The 16,965-nt window shown below is 55.7% G+C and overlaps 4 protein-coding genes across 4 annotated transcripts; 1 reads left to right on the top strand and 3 right to left on the bottom strand.

Annotated features, from left to right (window-relative positions):
* Positions 1-435: 435 nt before the first annotated feature.
* On the bottom strand, positions 436-2,312 carry thrc (Threonine synthase; the record flags this gene model as incomplete). Its single annotated transcript, XM_037318089.1, has 4 exons — positions 436-1,410; positions 1,463-1,668; positions 1,738-2,110; positions 2,208-2,312. The coding sequence occupies 4 exons, from the start codon at positions 2,310-2,312 to the stop codon at positions 436-438; spliced, it is 1,659 nt and encodes a 552-aa protein (XP_037184141.1).
* A 1,319-nt stretch (positions 2,313-3,631) lies between these two features.
* On the bottom strand, positions 3,632-5,659 carry CGCA056_v002831 (uncharacterized protein; the record flags this gene model as incomplete). Its single annotated transcript, XM_037318088.1, has 1 exon — positions 3,632-5,659. One exon carries the CDS (start codon positions 5,657-5,659, stop codon positions 3,632-3,634), a length of 2,028 nt encoding a protein of 675 aa, XP_037184140.1.
* Positions 5,660-5,999: 340 nt separating this feature from the next.
* RTP1 (RNA polymerase II assembly factor RTP1) lies at positions 6,000-8,832 on the bottom strand (the record flags this gene model as incomplete). Its single annotated transcript, XM_037318087.1, has 3 exons — positions 6,000-8,170; positions 8,217-8,629; positions 8,690-8,832. 3 exons carry the CDS (start codon positions 8,830-8,832, stop codon positions 6,000-6,002), a joined length of 2,727 nt encoding a protein of 908 aa, XP_037184139.1.
* A 2,710-nt stretch (positions 8,833-11,542) lies between these two features.
* On the top strand, positions 11,543-13,195 carry APP1-1 (Phosphatidate phosphatase APP1; the record flags this gene model as incomplete). Its single annotated transcript, XM_037318086.1, has 2 exons — positions 11,543-11,874; positions 11,998-13,195. The coding sequence occupies 2 exons, from the start codon at positions 11,543-11,545 to the stop codon at positions 13,193-13,195; spliced, it is 1,530 nt and encodes a 509-aa protein (XP_037183164.1).
* Between the last annotated feature and the right edge of the window lie 3,770 nt (positions 13,196-16,965).

Genomic DNA, 16,965 nt, shown 5'->3' with positions numbered 1-16,965 from the left:
GCTCAGAAACTCGAAATATCGTTTATCATCATGGTTTCCGCTATTCACGCGTGATCCCCCTCCTATTTTGCGTTTTTACGTTTTTGTAAACCACACCCGGAATGCGGGAGGTCTTCGACCGCAGCCAAAACGGCTTCATGCAATGCAAGTTGCGCCCCTCTCCAAACCGCCCAACCGCCCCCCAGACGAACCACAAGTGTTTTCTATATGGGGTGTAGATATCAGAATGAAATCAAAAACGTACAGTCTGACGATGCGTAGCGCACTATCAAGATGCCGATCACTGGTGACTGAAAAGAAAAACCTCTGCCGTCAAGCGCTCTCCAGAAAACGTATGCATCTCGTTGGTATTTCTTGCTGCCGTGGTCGAAAGTGGACCGCGACACAGCTTGTATGCTTATGCGTTGTATGTTTCTCAGCCCTCAGTCACCCCGCTTAGCTGTGGAGAGCCTTGAGCTCCTCGTCGACCTGCGCCCTGACAATCTCCCTGACCTTCTGCCAGTCGTTGACGCACTCCGTGACCCTCTTCTCCCTCTCCTCCAGACCGACAAACTCCGTGGGGAGGACCTTCTCCTTGAAGTTGAATCCCTGCTCCTCCTTGAGTGCCATGTCGACGGCGCCGGCGAACTTGGCAGGGTGGGCGGTGGAAAGGGAGATGTGAGGCACCTCGGCGGCGCGCTCAATGGATCGGAGGGAAGCGGCAACACCAATGGCAGAGTGGGGGTCGAGAACGTAGTCGATCTTGTTGTAGAACTCCTTGATGGTCTCGACGGTCTGGGGATCGCTGACGCGCTCGCTCTCGAAGTCGCGGCGGGCTGAGGTGAGCACATCCTTGTAGACAGGGCCGAAGCCGCCCTTGGTCTTAAGGTCCTTGAGCCAAGAGGCGACCTCCTGGGAGGCTTGTCTCTTGTTCCACTCGTCGTCCATGCCGGCGGTGGTGGCGAACTCGTAGGCGAGGAACCACAGCAGACGCTCAAAGTTGCTGGAGACCAGAATGTCCATGGCAGGGCTGAGGGTCTCCTTGACGCCGTCCTCATGCGCCTTGGCGCCATCGGTGGCCAGGCCGCCGGTGGCCTCGGCGGGAGGTGCGGGCTGCTTCTCGTACTTGCCTGTCGTCCAGAACCTGTGGAGGATATCGTTCTCGTTGGTCGCGATAACGAGCTTGTCAACGGGCAAGCCCATGCGGAAGGCGAAGTAGCCGGCGAGGATGTCGCCGAAGTTGCCCGTGGGCACGACGAAGCGGACCTTGTCGCCAAGCTTGAAGGATTCGGAGGTCTTGGCGAGGGAGAAGTAGGAGTGGAAGTAGTAGACGATCTGGGCGAGGATACGGGCCCAGTTGATGGAGTTGACGGCACCGAGGTTGTGCGTCGAGTTGATGTCGGAATCGGCGAACAGGGCCTTGACGATGTCCTGAAACGATTGGTGTTGGTGAAGGCGCACAATCGGGTGACGGGCTACTTACTTGACAGTCGTCGAAGGTACCGGTGACGGCAAGGTTGTGGACGTTCTCGTCCAGGACAGTCGTCATCTGGGCCTCCTGGATGGGGCTCACGCGACCCTTGGGGTGCAGGATGAAGACGGAGACATCCTTCTTGCCACGCAGGCCGTAGATGGCGGCGGATCCTGTGTCACCACTCGTAGCGCCAACAACGGTCAAGTGATGTCTGTCTGCGCAACGTATTAGTCTGGCTTGTCCAACAGGCGCAGTTTACCCCGCGCGGGCTCCAGCGAGCATACCCTTTCCAGTCTTGCCCTCGTTCTTGCGCACGAGGAAGTATTCAAACAGGTTGCCGAGGAACTGCAGCGCAACGTCCTTGAAGGCAAAGGTCGGGCCGTGGAAGAGCTCGAGGAGGTAGAGGTTGTCGTTCAGGTGGCGGAGCGGTGTGGTGTCGGCGTGGCGGAAGGTGGCATAGCTTCGGTCGATGATGCCCTTGAGGTCTTCGGAGGGGATCTCGGAGGCGGAGATGTAGAGAGAGAGGATCTTGTGGGCGAGGTCGGGAAAGGAGAGGTCCTTCCAGTCTTGCCAGTTGGCGACCTGGGGAATGTGCTCGGGGATGAAAAGACCGCCGTCGCTGGCGAGACCCTTGAGAACGACCTCCTCGAAAGAGAACTGGAGATGCGATCAGCGCTGTGCAGGCAGTGGCTTCAGGAGTTGCGCGCAATGGCTTGCAGAAGCAATTGGTTCGAGAGAAGGGGGTATAACATACACCGCTGTCCTCGCCGCGGGTGCTCAGGTAGCGCTGCGACTGGGTGTGGGTGGTGTCGGCGCCGGTGCCGGTCTGGCCGTTGGTGGTGGTACCGTTGGTGGCCATGATGCCTTTATGCGGTGAGGAGGGAATGGGCAGAAAAGAGGACGAAGCCCAATTGAAAGGGAGCGGGAAATGGAAGGGGAAAAGTAACGAGACCTCGTCTCTGCGAATGCAAGATCTCGGGCTGAGAAGGGCGGGATGGAGCGATGGACGGAAGGGGAAAGAAAAAAAGTCGAGTCACACCAAGCACGTCAAGTGGCCGAAAGTCGGTGGTGGCTCGACTCGATGCGAGTCGAGCCAACAAAAAAGAGCCCCTCTCCTCTCCTCTTCCCTCCCGGGACCCCTCCCGTCGCCGTCCACAGTCATTGCTCTCCAGCGTCTTCCAGTCTGCAATTAGGTCCTCCCCTCCATGTCCCGTGCCTACAGTCCCAGTCCTGGTCTTGCGCAACTTTAGTAACTCAGGAGTGAGTAACCGCAAATTTTGCCCCGCACTAGCCGTCAATCGGGAGGCAGGCGGCGGCGGGGTGACAACAGCGTCGGACGGGTGGGCAGGACATGGCATGGGACATTGGATGGCACTTGCGCTGCGCTGAGGAAGACCACCAGGGAAGAAAATAAAAATAAAAAAAAGTACTGGCCGCGGGGTTCTCATCCCTCCCCCAAATGTCCACTTTCCACTCCGACGAGTGTCTCTGGGCCATGTCGGGATGCCAAGAATCCTGGTTTTCGGCGCCGGAATGTCCAATTCTGGCTCTGTGATTGGACGGATCATGGGCAGCAAGCTCTTTCCAGCGTCGCACAGGAGCTGATGCACCCGTGCGCCTGAAGTTCCTTGTGTCATGTCCACCTCCTGAGCTGCAGCCAGCAGCATGCAACATGCAATATGCGCCTCTTATTGCCCCTCCAACCGATTACCCCTCCATCCCCCTCCATCAGATCGAGTCAATTGAGCTCTGACAGCTCGGGTGCTGACAATCTGCTTGTGCCGCTGACGCCGAGGCTGGTAGCTGTGGCTGGCTAATCGAAGGACCTGTCGAGTGAGTCGGTCGTCCAGTGTCACTGGCAGTTTGGTCTGTTCTTGGGTTTGGGTAACCGTGATGAGTATTCATGTCTCGATTCAACCAGGAGGAGTGACTGAAACAGTTGCAAGTTTCCGTCGTAAATCGAATATCCATAAAAGGCTTGCTATAGCATCCTGTCGGTATCATTAATACCGCCGAGCCTCATCAATCGTATGCCTCATGCTGTTTGGCCAGCCCACCCTCACAGTGCCGTGCCTTAAACGCCTGCTTCCCACAATGCCCCGGGTATCTCGAAAAAAGAAATATGGTCAACATTGACCCCTCCACCGTCAGCCCCGCGCCGATTTCCATCGAACTGTTTCACTTGCGCACAATTTTAAGCAGTGGTGCAATCTTCGACTTCTTGCTGAGCCCCACCCGATAGAGAGGCTTCCCAGCCTGCGATGCTGGCGTTGGGACCCCCTGCTTGCCATCGACTTTGCCCGCCATCTCTTTTTTGACCTCGTTCTTCTGGGGAGTGACAACTGCCGCCTCTCCCTCTGTTGCCGCGCTTTGCGGACCCGAACCATCGGAACCGGGCTTCAGCCCCGAGTTGGCCGTTGTAGGCTGCAGAGCCCGTGCTTCGCCCGCCTCACTTGCAGTCTCACTCGCTGGCCCTTTTCCGGTCACCTCCTCTGTAGATCGCTTCTTATCACTCTTCTTGGGCTTGGTTGACCTGCTGGTCTTCTCCAATTGGTTATCACCCGCAGGCTCCAAATCCACTGGAACAGCAATATTCTTGGCCTCGTCAGCGGGTTCAACGGCTGCGGGCTGATCCACGGGTTCCTGCTGCACGTGCGCCGCGACAACCTTGTCAGACTTCCTTGGCCGGCCTCTTTTCTTCTTGGTTTGCTGTGTAGCCGCTGACGTTGGTTCCGCTGCAGCTGGGCTCTCGGCGACCTCACTCAGAACTGCGGGTGCGACTCCGGGTGACGGTGCTTGGGTCTCGGCAGGCTCAGGAGCTGCTGCTGCATCGGATTTCCTAGGGCGCCCTCTCTTCTTGGGTTTGGGAGGGCTGGCTGGTGGAGCAGCCTCTTCGATAAGTTGTGCAGCTGGTCCCATGTCAGCCTCGGGGACTGTTGTGAATGTGGCATTCCCGTTATCGCTCTGCCGACTAGCGTCGCTACCCCTTCGTCGGCTTGGTCGAGGTTTGTACATCTCACGAGGAAACCCAATGTCGTCCGAGTTCCAATCGTCTGCAACATGCAACGCTGCAGCCTGCGGAGATTCATCACGGTGCTGACTGCGCTTCTTGCGCACAGGCGCTGCAGATATGATGTCCGGTGATGATTGGATCTCGATTGTCGCTTCGGGGTCAATGACTTCTCGTATTTCCTGCACGGCTTCGAACGCCGTTCGAGAGTTCGTATCATCTACGAATGACTCTTGGGGCATTCCCCGGACTCGTGTTTGACTGGGCGTAGAGTATGCAATAGTCGTAGCTCCACTAGAGCGTGCTGCAGCTTGCAAGGTTGTGAAATGGCGGGAAGGCGGTGGTCTCTGGTCATCCGGCGACGGATCGACTGAATGATACTCGTATTGCAGCTGTTGGCTAGCCGTCAGAGCTCGGGGTTCGATATACAGAGAGACCTGCTTCTGTCCCGAGATCGGGCTATTGACCAGTACAGAACCATCGTCGAGGGGGACCACCATGTCAATATCGTCAGTCGCCGCCGATGACACCGGTGCATCTATTCTCTGTTTCTTGGCTGCCTGAGGTAGAGAAAAGTTGGCTCTCCCTACCGGGGTGACGTCAAACGGTTGTGTGGACCCTTGGGAGGGCATCTCGATGGCTAATGGAGAGGTAAACTCGACATTGTTCACTCGCTTCCTCTTGTTGCTTGTAGGCGTTTTGTTTTTGGCCAAGGTAGCAACCGGTGCTGTTGGCTGTTCGGCCGGGCTGCTAGGCACGTCCCACATGTCCTTCGGCGTGTCATTGGCACTCTTCCCGGGGGTCGTGACCTGCGTAAGGTCCACGATCTCCGGTCTCTTTGCCTTCTTTGTCCGATTCGATCCCATAGTCGGGTCGGTGATTGAAGTCAATGACGAGGTGTTGGTGTCCTTCTTCGTCGCAGCCTTTATGACATCAGATGCGGAGCTACAGACCGCGCCGTGGGGCACCGAGGAATGATCGTGATGCGACAAGATGTCGTTTGTAGCTGGAGCTCGCTGGTCGTTGTATATCTCTTGGAAGACTTGAGGGTCGGTCGAGCCTGTCGCAGCGCTTACTGGATCGGAGAAACGTCCTTCGCTGGATTTCTTGGGTGTTGGAGGCTTCGCTGGACCGTCTTCCAGGTCGAAGTCATCGTCTGAGTCGTCCGAGTCTGCGATGACCCGGGCAGGAGCCATTGTCGCGCAGTGGCAAAGGGAGTCGGCGGTGGAGGAGGTCGAGGCGCGTGTCTAGTGTGAGGCGAATTGCGAGGGGCACAATGGATGTACGCCGAGGTACTTGCTTAATTGTTTTCTATTCAGAAACGCGACATTGGAATGCGCGCCTCGCGCGATCACGTGGCGCTTTATGCACTTAAGCGGTGTTCGCCCATTCCCCTGGTCACTTTGTGGCGGGCCGGTCCGGGCCGTACCTCATCTGAACCAGATCGGAACATCGATCACACGTATTGTTCCCGCCCTGCCGATGATTTTACACGGTCCCAAAGGAAAAGATTTCGTCTCAGTGAAAATTCCATGTTCACTCAATCTCTTCTATCCTGGGCCGTTTTGTGTTGACAGAAGGGAGCGACCGGTCCTGGTCAATTGCCAGGCCTGCCAGGCGACCGATGCCTGATTCCGCAACGGAGCTCTCTGCCGGAAGGAGTGTGGAAAGTTGCCAGTTCTCCATGCTCTCAATTACATCGCGAGCGTGTTGCTGAACCAGTCCGTCGTTGTCTGTGACGGCAATGTACTTTAGCGTCCTCATAATATCCTCCCGGCTTTGATCCGTCAAGCCGAAACCAAGTCTCCTGCCTGTTTGCTTTGCATCGTCCAGGGCTCTGACGAATCCTAGGATCAGGAGGATAGCTGCTCTTCGAAGGATTCCCTTCTCCATTTCCCGCTCAAGGGTGAGAACACTGATGCAGAGATCAACTGCGATAGACACCAGATCGGACCCAACACCAGTGATGTTTACTTCGATTGCAGAGGAAAAGATTGATAGAGCGGAAGTCCGCATCCGGACATCTTCGCTGCCTCTTTTGCTTTCCCAGCCCTCGACAATCTGAGTCAAGATCTCGTTCTTTGCCTGTTCATCTTCATTCATCTCGTCTCCAAGATCTGGCACGTCGCCTCCCCAGGCGTCCTCGGCCTGTTTCTTCTTCATGTCTTGCAGGCGCTTCTCGCGAGCTTGTTTCGCTTCCGTTTTCGGTCGATGGCCCCTTCTTCCAGCGATTGACAGAAGCGTCTCAGAGACCCTCTTTGCAACATCTCCAGTGAACGTTTCACCGAGGCGCTCAATCACTTGGAGTAGCGCCTCTCCAAAGCGTAAACGAATATCGGTTGTTGACGTCTCCTTGGCATCCAGGTAGTGCTCTAGGATCTCCTGTGTGGCTGCCTTCGGGTGTTTGTTTGCCAATTGCGTCAAGAGCTTGATGACTCGTAGGTTTATGAAGTCCTCGCTATCTTGCAGCAGTGACGAGAGAAGTACGAGTGTTGACTGAATGTCGAGAATCGAGCTGTTCGAAGCCACTAGACCTGAGAGGAGGGTGAGGCCTTCGGAACGTACTGGAGGCGGGTTATCTGCCTGGGTTATGTACTCTAAAGCGAGCTTGTACGTTTTCCTCTCTTCAATCTGCTTGTCGTTGGGCACGAACGCGTCTTCCTCATCTGGATCGATGGCGTCGCGATACTGAAGTAGGAGAGCTAGGTTCTTTGCGGTAGGGGAAACATCCGGTCGTCCTGCGTTGCCCAGTTGTTCGAGAGCCTTTTCCAGCGTCTCGGAAGCTTCAGGTTTGAGACTCGACTTCTTAAAGCCCGGTGCGGTGATGACTAGATTCAGCAAACTCAGAGCAACAGCGATTATGTCGTCGGGATGATCTTGAAGGCTGGCCGGATCCAGGATCTGGCACACCAGCTCGAGCACTTGCGTCACGCGGCTGATGAGCTTGTCTGGGGCTTGTTCCAGCATCTTCTGCAGTACTGTGATCTCCAGAAGCTTCTTGATCTCGTCACTACTCTCTCCCTCCTCGGACTTGAACAAGACCTCTGCCTTCTTTGCAGCCGTGGTCGACTGGAACCACCGGCTCAACAACTCCAAGAAGAATAATGATATCTCTTCTGGAGTGCAGCTCGCCGTCATGAGTCTGACGAGAGCAGACGATCGCTTTTGGATCTCTCCCCAGTTGAGTTCTGGAAGTTGCGAGCCTTGACCGAGTGGAGTCGCAATGATTTGCAGGTCTCCATCGGATGTGGCCTGATATTGCCATTTGATGCTGCCTTCGGCCGTTTCTCCATGGTAAACGAGGTTTTCAATGATAAGATGAAGCTTGGTGATAGAAGCACTCAGTTTCAAAAAGGTGTGAAGCAGCGAACGTGCTGGCTTCGAATACCGTTCTTCCGTTTTCGGGCTGGTGTCGCCCCAGCAGGAGACCGCCCATAGTTGGAGCAGAACAGGATCAAGCATCCGTCTTGTTTGTGCGGGATATGGCGTTGAGTTGATCAGGTACGATAGGCGCTTAAAAGTGACAAACAAGTCGTCCGCAGTGACGAGAGCCGCCCTTCCACTCAAATCCACTACGTCCGTGTCCTCTTGCTTGATCTTGAGGTCGACAATGTCAGAGTCCTCTTTCTTAATCACAGTGCTGCCTTTTCGAGATGGATTCAGATTGCGCAATAGCGGCTCGACAAAGGTGTTCCAACCAGGGGACCCTGCAAACGTCAGTGCATGCATGAAACGCCAACCCACAGGACTCACCGGGTGCTCCAAATTGTTTCCTTCCTAACACGCCAAACATAATAATCTGAGCCGCAGCTGTTGTCAGTTCCGGACCTTCTTTGCCGTCCAACAAAACGATGAGCTGAGGTGCAACTGCCGAGAACCAATCTTCTGGAGACACAATAGTGGGAGGCGATGTAATGATGCGAGTCACAACGGCCATGGCTTCTTGCGTGATGTTGGCGCCCCGTTTCTGAGGAGCCGCAGCCTCTGAGGCTTTGAGTGTACTGCTGGGATGCACAGAAAAGACGAATTCCATGGTTCCTCGCACGCCGTCCGGCCGCAACGGGATCAGCGTCAAGATCTTTATCAGCTCGGGGCGAAGCCATGACGGCGCAACATTGGGCTTGATCAGAGCGTTCAACACCGGCAAAAGGTTCCAAGCGCCGTTCCTAGATACCTCGTCAGAATGCGATGCTTCTTAGACGCTTGGCCAAGCCGAATTCACCTACCCATCGATGAGCTCCTGGAACTCTCTTTGGGCGGCTTCTTTCGAAGCGGCATCGGCGGAAGGATCAAACGCTCGTTTTCCGGCATCAAGAATACCATCGGCGAGCTTGGATTTTGGGTCCTTCTCAGGGCTGTCTGTTTCCATGGCGGCTGATTATTGATGTGAAAGACTTCAAGATCCCGTCTTAGTAATAATTCACTGGTGCTAGAAGACGATGAGTGCGAAGTTGAAAGCGGCTCAGAAGTTCTCACTGTGTGGGTCGTGTCACGTGCAGGCGCGCTCACCCACGCGGGAAGTGGTTGCCAGGTCTCAGACGCGTCTCCTTCCCTTTCGCGTTGATTGTTTGTCTCTAGCTCAGGTTGCCCTCCTTCTATTCGAAGTCTTCCTCCAGGTTCAACTTTTCCACCAACACGCTTTCGCTGCGCACCACTTGCAGGAGCCAATGCCGGATACTCAACTTCGCCGGGGCTCAATTCGAATCGCGACCTGGACCAGCTGGACGCGCCCTACCCGATCGATCTACGGGCTCTCTCGCCCCGTGTCTGCCCCAGACGCGGTGGTTTTTCGCACGACGCCTTCCCTTCAGTTCTCCGACTCTCATTTTCCTCACAGAATGTCTATCGCAGACCCTCGGCACGGATTGTGAGACCACGATACGTCGCTTCCGAGCCTGTAACAGGACCTCGCTTGCCGCGGCTGGATCTATCGTGGCCTCGACAAATGCAGTCCCGCCGAGAGAATGGGTTTCGGAACTTAACCCTAAGTTGCCCTTTGGTTCAAGTATTGCGTCTGCAGTCGTCGACTCTGCCTTTTAAGTCCGCCTGGCTGCAGCAAGGCTTCGCCGCTGAAAAGTGGTGTAAGCTGAGCGAGGCCGACGTGGACGGACCGGCAGGGAACACAGTCCAGTCACCATCTGGTGCGCGAAAGGAGGGTTACTATGAGTCGTTGTGTAAGAGCCTCTGGTCTGAGGCCGCTCGTCAGAACCCATCCGCTGGAACCAGTACTCTGGCCAAGAGTAGGTCGATTGGGGGTGACAGCAAACATGACTCGCGGGATCTTGCTGGCAGCACACTGCTTTTTCCAGGCTTATGATAGACCCAAGTGGCGGCTATCGACCTGTATGAGGAGACCAGTGGGCAGAGCGCAGCGTTGGCCACAAACAGTCAGCATCGAAGTTTCTTCAACATCGTCGTGGTCTTCCCTTGCCGGTCGCACTTCAGTGTTGCGAGGATTCCATGGCTACGCACGGAAACTCTATGATCTGACAAGACCAATTGCCATGCTGACAGCTCTCGGCACCCACACCTCCAACCACGGCTTGGGACTTACTCAGCAGAATAGCTGTCAGCATCGGATCTCGCAGCCAGTAGGCGTCCCCCCGAACCACACCCAGGCAACTGCCCTGGATGTGACATGCCTGCATGTGATCTGGCCAGGCGCATCAGCCTCCAGTCGTGGGTTCTGTCCCACGACATCGGAGGACGCCAAATCCCCGTTGGTCCTCCCCGGAGACCAACACTTCCCCGTTGTTCGTTCAGTCATGAATTTCAACGGATGAGAGCGCGGTAGTTTATGGATGTCTTTCGTCCGCGCGGAATGCCCTCCTTTGTCCACACACACAGACGGAGAGGAAACGAAAACTTGTCCCAGGAGGCCGTGCGATACAAGCAGAGAGAGTCTTTTCGATTGTTCAGGGCCCGCCCAGACTGCGATTCAGCTTGTCGAGTCCCTGCTTAGCTGAGTATATGAAGGCTGCGGCTCGTGAGCAGAGGGCAATGCAAGCGATCCCCGCTGCACTCTGAGAAGGAGGAGGGGGGCTGTCGGACAGATCCATTCGATTCTGGGACCCATCTCGTGTTGGAGTCAAAGTTTTGTGCTTGTCCAGAATCGTGTGGATATGGACGGCAGCTCCTTTTCAAACCGCTCAGAGAGCGCTTATTCGAATCAAAGGGCAGGCCATCGGAAGGTAGCCCTGGTTGCCATCTCTCCAGCAATGGCGAGATTGGCAACCCCCTGCAACTGGGGATAAGTCACACCCATCTCTTTCCAATTACTTCTGATACAGGTGCTAACTCGTTCGGACAGGACCGAACACCACGATACGCGAGCAGGGGGCATTTGGATGCGGTTGATAGTGTTTTAGGGCTGAGAACGGGGAGCAGATGGGTCCAGACACATGGCGCAGGGTGCCCTACTTTAAACTTGGCCGCAGTCCACGGACAACCCTTGAAACTTGCGTTGGCTTCCAAATGCTTCTGCAGAAAAAGCTCGTCAACGCTCCAGGAACATCCCATCTATTGAACAATTTGAAGCTTGTCGCACTCGGCCAACAATCTTAATCTTCGCAGTGGTCCGAAAGCCACTCATTCGCTAGAGTGACAGCGGCCCCACCACAAGAAGCTTGATTCGCTTCCCCCATTCGCAGACTTCTGAAACCCGCTAGACAGTCGATCTCGGGCCTAGGCTACCCCCAGCACTTTGACGTCACTGTCTGCAGCCATGCCAGGAACGGCTTGGGGCCAAGAACAAGGCCTTGTCCGCCGCCATCTCATTCAAGGCAGGAGGGTTAGAGTGAGAGACAGTCAGCAACGGCGGGACAACAGACAAACACAATAGACTTCTCCCTCCCGTCTTCTCTTCACCCGTCGTCACACACGCGACGAGTTTTCTTGTTTCTCCCGGCGAGGCCTCTGAGAGTCCTTCCGCTTGATCAGGCCCGGTGCTGCATCGGATCGTGTAATTCGCCGTTTACGCTACTGCCCCTTTGTGTTGTCACACTCGGGATCGATTGGTTTGTCACCTCTTCATCGAACTCGCATCATCGAATCGACTCCTACACAGAGTTATCATCATCATGGCTCTGCTCCGCGCGTCTCTCCTGCCTCTGGCGCTTCTGCCGGCAGTCCTCGCCGCTCCCGCCGATCCACCTCACGCGGTCGTCGATCCCTCACACCCAATGATCACTCCTCCACCTACCCGCGTCCGCCGCAGCCCCGACCTCACCGATGACATCGGTAGCTATGTCCACAGCGTTCTCGGCGGTCTGGGCAGCGATGTCGCTTCGTTCGTCGCTTCCGGTGTCCCCAACTTCTTCCAAAACTTCCCGACCGGCAGCGCGGTGCTTAGCTCCCTCGGGATCAGCGACGGTGATCTCAAGGCACAGCCCACCCAAGTCCTGAATGTCCCGTAAGTATACCTCGCAGCACTCACACACACGCCGGAGCATTCACCGGGAGGCGAAAACCAAAATAAGACTCCTCTTGTGTAACCCCAAACATTACATCATGCTGACTGTTGCCTGCTTCCCAGGGCGTACGGCAATTGGACCGACGAGGGCTGGAACGTCCGCATCCACGGCAACGTCTTCAAGCAGCCCAACATCAGCCAATCCAAGGTCGATGACCTGGCCAACATCTTCCTCATCGACGTCGACGTCGATCAGCTGCCCGCGGATCAAGCAGCACAAGCGCGTAATGTCACCAAGTCCATCTTCGTCGTCCAGCAGGGCGACCAGAATGTCACCATGGACTTTGTCAACGACGTGGCGGTACGCCCTGGCGCGAGCGGAGGTGCCGTCAATGCGCGCGGCGGCGCCCAGAGGGTCAACCTGCCGTATCTGACGACCTCGGAAGGCGACTTTGACGCGTTTGTGAAACTGCAGAACACCACGGGCAGCGGCGGCGGACATTTGCTTCCGGGCAACGAGACGAGCTCCATCCAGACGCTCAACATGTACACCAATGGCACGTTGACGGGTAATGCGACGGCGTACCTCGTGCCTACTGAGGGCATCACGGTCTTGTCAGACATTGACGACATCTTGCGCATCACCAAGATCTACCAGCCCAAGGAGGGTCTCCTCAACTCGTTTGCTCGTCCATTCACGCCCTGGGAGAACATGCCGGAGATCTACGCCAACTGGTCGGCGTCGATCCCCGACTTCCACTTCCACTACCTGACCACCACGCCGGAGCAAGTGACGCGCAACTACATGGAGTTCATCTACAAGACTTACCCCCTGGGCAGCTTCGACACCCGTCCGCTGAACTTCTCCGACGTGAGCGCGACCTTGTCGATCCGTCGGTTCCTGCTCGACAAGATCTTCCAGACGTTCCCGCAGCGCAAGTTCATCCTGGTCGGCGACACCACGAACTCGGACGTGATGAAGGCGTACCCCGCCATGTTCAAGGACTACCCCAACCAGGTGCTGTGCATCTTGTTGCGCAACACCAGCGCCACCGACGATGGTGACAAGTTCCCGTATAACACGGAGGGATTCAAGGACATCCCGCAGAACAACTACATGTTTTTCAAGGTGCCCAATGACCTCACGAATCTGGACGTCAGCAACGCACAGTGCTGGAACCAGACCATCCCCCAGAACGTCACGTTCAAGACGCAGGGACTGCCGTTTGGACTGGGCAATGCCGCTGGATCCCTCTCACCGCCGGCGACGTGGGCACTGGCTGTTGGTATGCTGCTTCTGAGTGTTGCAGCCTTGGTATAAATACGGCTTCGGGTGTTTTTGTGAGATGACTTTATGATACTTAATTGCAGCACATTGATATTATTGCCTTGTGACCCGCTTCCTTCTCGCCCCAAGTAAACATTAAACATCCAGATATATCCGATAATAACGACGATCACACCGTACGTACTTCAAGTTTCTTGAGGTATGGGACGGACGAGCTAGCAAGAAGCCGTGCGGGCTGAAGAGGAGGGCGTCTCTCGCAACGTACGCGTGCCAATGCTGCGGTGTCGGAGTATTCCCCGATGGATGTGACTGGGTAAGGCGACTTTTCGGGGGCACCTGAAGGGTTCCACGGCCCGGTCGAGATGCTGCAAATATCTCATTCTGCACCCAACACGCAAGTATGGGGAACAATGCCAGGCGGAGGGCCGGAACGCTGGCTCTGGTGAACGTGATTGGACACCCACTTTGATGCAGGTCGTACTCCCACGTACCCATCCATGCGTATTTACGGTGTGCCTCTTGTCTGCTCTGACCTGGTTGCCTCTTGGCCTCCTCTGAACGCCTGGCTTGATTGGATTGCCATGCAGCCAGTGCTGCAAGCGCCTCTTTTCGATCTTGATACCTCTCTTGTTGCCCTCAAATGGTTATCGCCGGGCTGCAACAGGGTTACCACAAATAACCCGAGGCGACTGACGGTGCCACTTCTCTCTCAAGGGGCTCACGGCCAGAAACCGGGACCGTCCATCGCCTTGCCTGCCGGTCGCGAGAATTCCGGTGAGAGTGAAGTGCGACGGAAAAAGATTCCCCCTCTGAAGGTTCTGCCGCGGGCAATGCGACTCGGGTGGGATGCTCCGGGCCGATCTGATCCTTTTTGGGTACCGAAATCGGGATGTGAGGTGGCGGGGTGCCTTGTCCACCACCTTCGGTCTTGGTGATGGCTGGGAGCCTCTACCGGACTTTTGGAAGTTGTAAGCCGCTTTTTCTCTGAATCTGTCACGAGCGGCCACTGTGACAACCCAGGTGATACAGGGCCATGCTGTGCTGACGGCAAAAGGGTGTGCGCCTACCACACCACCAGTTTCCGAGGGTAAGGACCCCACAACTGATTAGTGGCGCGTTGGTCCTCGGGAGAGCTGGTCAGGATCCCACGCGGTTGCAGTTTACATTGAAACGGAGGTATATAATATGCGCCATGTTGATATGTCAGTGGCGGCGAGTGGTGGTCTCACACCAGGCGCAATCGAGATTGATGGACCCCAGACAAGCTGAAGGTGGCAGTATGGCCTGAGTTATTTGTTGTGACAGTGGGGTGCTCACTACAGGCATCTTTTCCGAGAGTCAGGAACCTCCAGCTAGCCAGCGCAGGTTGCAGACGCCCCTTTGATGCATTAGCCACGAGGGGCAGGTACGTTGAGAGGCTCTGTGTCTTATGTAAGTCCAGTGGCGTGTCAAAGTACCTTGGCTAGAAAGTATGGGCTGGGTACTGTACACAGATGTGGAGGCTGTCAGGGCACCATTGAGCAGGACGGGGCGGGATAGGTTGTCATAGGCTGGAATGATACACGATTTGCGAGAAGGGCTGCATTGGGATGGTCTTGGAGGCAGGTGGCGCAGCAGGTGACCATATCGTGAATCGTGATGTCGACTTGTTGGCGCAATGTCGACGGCTCACGCAAAGACGGTGACCACGACATGACCTGCGAGCCGTAATCTCGCCTCCCCGGGCGTAGAAAAGGACAGCTAAGGTGTTTCGAGGGAGGCGACCGTTGTGTCAGTCGGGTATACGTTTTCTCGAGATGCCGCGACATTTGTTGCGATGGATGCCGCGATGAAATCTGCGTCAGCGACCAGAGGTACCTGTTGACCGTTCAGCATTGTTCAGTCATCAAGCCTTCACAGGCCTCGGTCTCGTTTCCGTGTCGTTACATCTGGTCTTACCTGGCCTCTCTCGTGCATCTGCTTGGCGCACATCGCATAGCCAAAGGACTACCCTCCTAGGATGGCATCCAAAGCAATACAGCCGATAAAGCACCTCATCTCATCGCAGACATGACCCGGGGTGCTTGTGATTACATGAGGGCTGCTGTCGAGATGGGTGTGGTGTGCGTTGCAGCCGCTACCCGGGGTCTTGGAGCATTCCGTCGGAAATGCTGCTGGGACTTCCGGTGTAGAGACATCAGTAGGTTGTAATTACCGCGTGGATACTGTTGTCGTTCGTGGTGGCATTCCATTTTGAGAAGCGGGTTCAAGACCGACATTGAGCAGAGGCGCACACTGATGTTGGATGCAGAATTGTCACAGTGGGCGTACCTAGGTTAGGAAGGTATGAGAGCCGTGGAGTCGAATACCACACCACACACAGCCAACCGAGAGGAAGGAAGGTTGAGGGATGAGAGATGTCGAGGAAGGCGGACTCGGAATCGGGCTCCACTCGGCCGCATGTGGTCTGTGTCACCTACCCGCAGTGACCTGTGAACCCGGTAGCCCCGTCGCCCGTTGTCATGCTGCTGCGGTGATTTTGACGCAGGTTCTGGCGCGGCATGGAACATCGGTCGGTTGTGGGCCTCCACTTCCACATCTTCTGTCGCAGTACCGTACCCTAAGGTAAGGAAGGTAGGGTCTGAGGGCATCAGATAGGCTTGGTGGCGCTGTGTCACCTCATACTGCCTGACTGCTTTACAGAGACTTACTGCGCGTCGTATGCCTTGCACAGCTAGCGTCCTTCTGTTGGTGTTGACTCACATCTCCTGCCAAGCCATCTTCGTCTGCCCGTCGCTTTTATCAGGGTGTCTCGTCCATCTCGGAGGTGGTCGGGCAGATGCGGTGTTTGACGGAGTTGGGGTGACATAATTAGCCCGGCTAACTTTCGGCGCCACGGCGCCGGCTGGGGTCCCGACTGACTTAGGTGCTTAGCAAGTTCCATGGCACTGATGTGGAGAGTCAAAACGGCGCGGGCGCGCTGTGTTGTTGCGTGTGCCTTCTGCTGTGTCACCTTTCTGTGCGACACACCATCATTATCTCACCGTTGGTCGACCAGACAGCATCGCGCTGGATGACATGCCGCGAGCAGGCCTTACCTAATTCAATAATTCAATTGAACTCAGTGCGTGCTGACCAATTCGAGATGTCGCGGAGGTGTCATTGACAGCCGTGATACCGGACCTCGCGTCAGCCATCCATGAAGTGAAGTCCCGTCGCAATGTGAAGTATTCACCTCTGTCCTTGTTCCCGGAAGAGCGAGATCAGACTCCACTTTTCCCATATAAAGGTACTCGTCTTAGGTAGATATACGAATACCTTGCCTTGCCCAAGGCAGGTAAGTGCCAACGGGGAGTCAAGTACCTTAGGCATTGCCTGTTAGGGTGGGACCTTCCATTGGTTGTAAGTGCAAGTGCGAGTACGTCCACGCGTGCCTGATCATTATGTATCGTCAACCGAGCACATGCAACAAGGTATTTTCCATCATGAACAATTCGAAGTCTGGCAAGCCATCACATTCACCTATCGCATCCTGGTAAAGTAGGTAAGGTAGGTACTTCCGGGACCCTGCTCGCCTTCTCGAAGCACGGTACCTTTCACAGGGATGAAAGACTCAATTCCTGGCTTTTGAGGCAGGCCAAAAAAAACAGCATAGCGCTTAACATATTTTCCAGTCAAATGGAGGAAAGTACCTGCCTGCCTACCTGCCTACCTGCCTACCTGCCCTACATGCGTGCTCCAATCGCAGGAATGCAATGCCAGGATGGCCTGAGGTCACACACGCAACCTTTCTCCAGTCCAGGTAGTGAGGAAGGCACTTTCCA

This window comes from Colletotrichum aenigma (genome assembly GCF_013390185.1).
Source record: "Colletotrichum aenigma strain Cg56 chromosome Unknown KSG_Cg56_contig02, whole genome shotgun sequence".
Classification (NCBI taxonomy): Eukaryota; Fungi; Ascomycota; class Sordariomycetes; order Glomerellales; family Glomerellaceae; genus Colletotrichum; species Colletotrichum aenigma.
The sequence above is the reverse complement of the archived record's forward strand: the minus strand, read 5'-3'. Positions and strand labels throughout refer to the sequence as shown.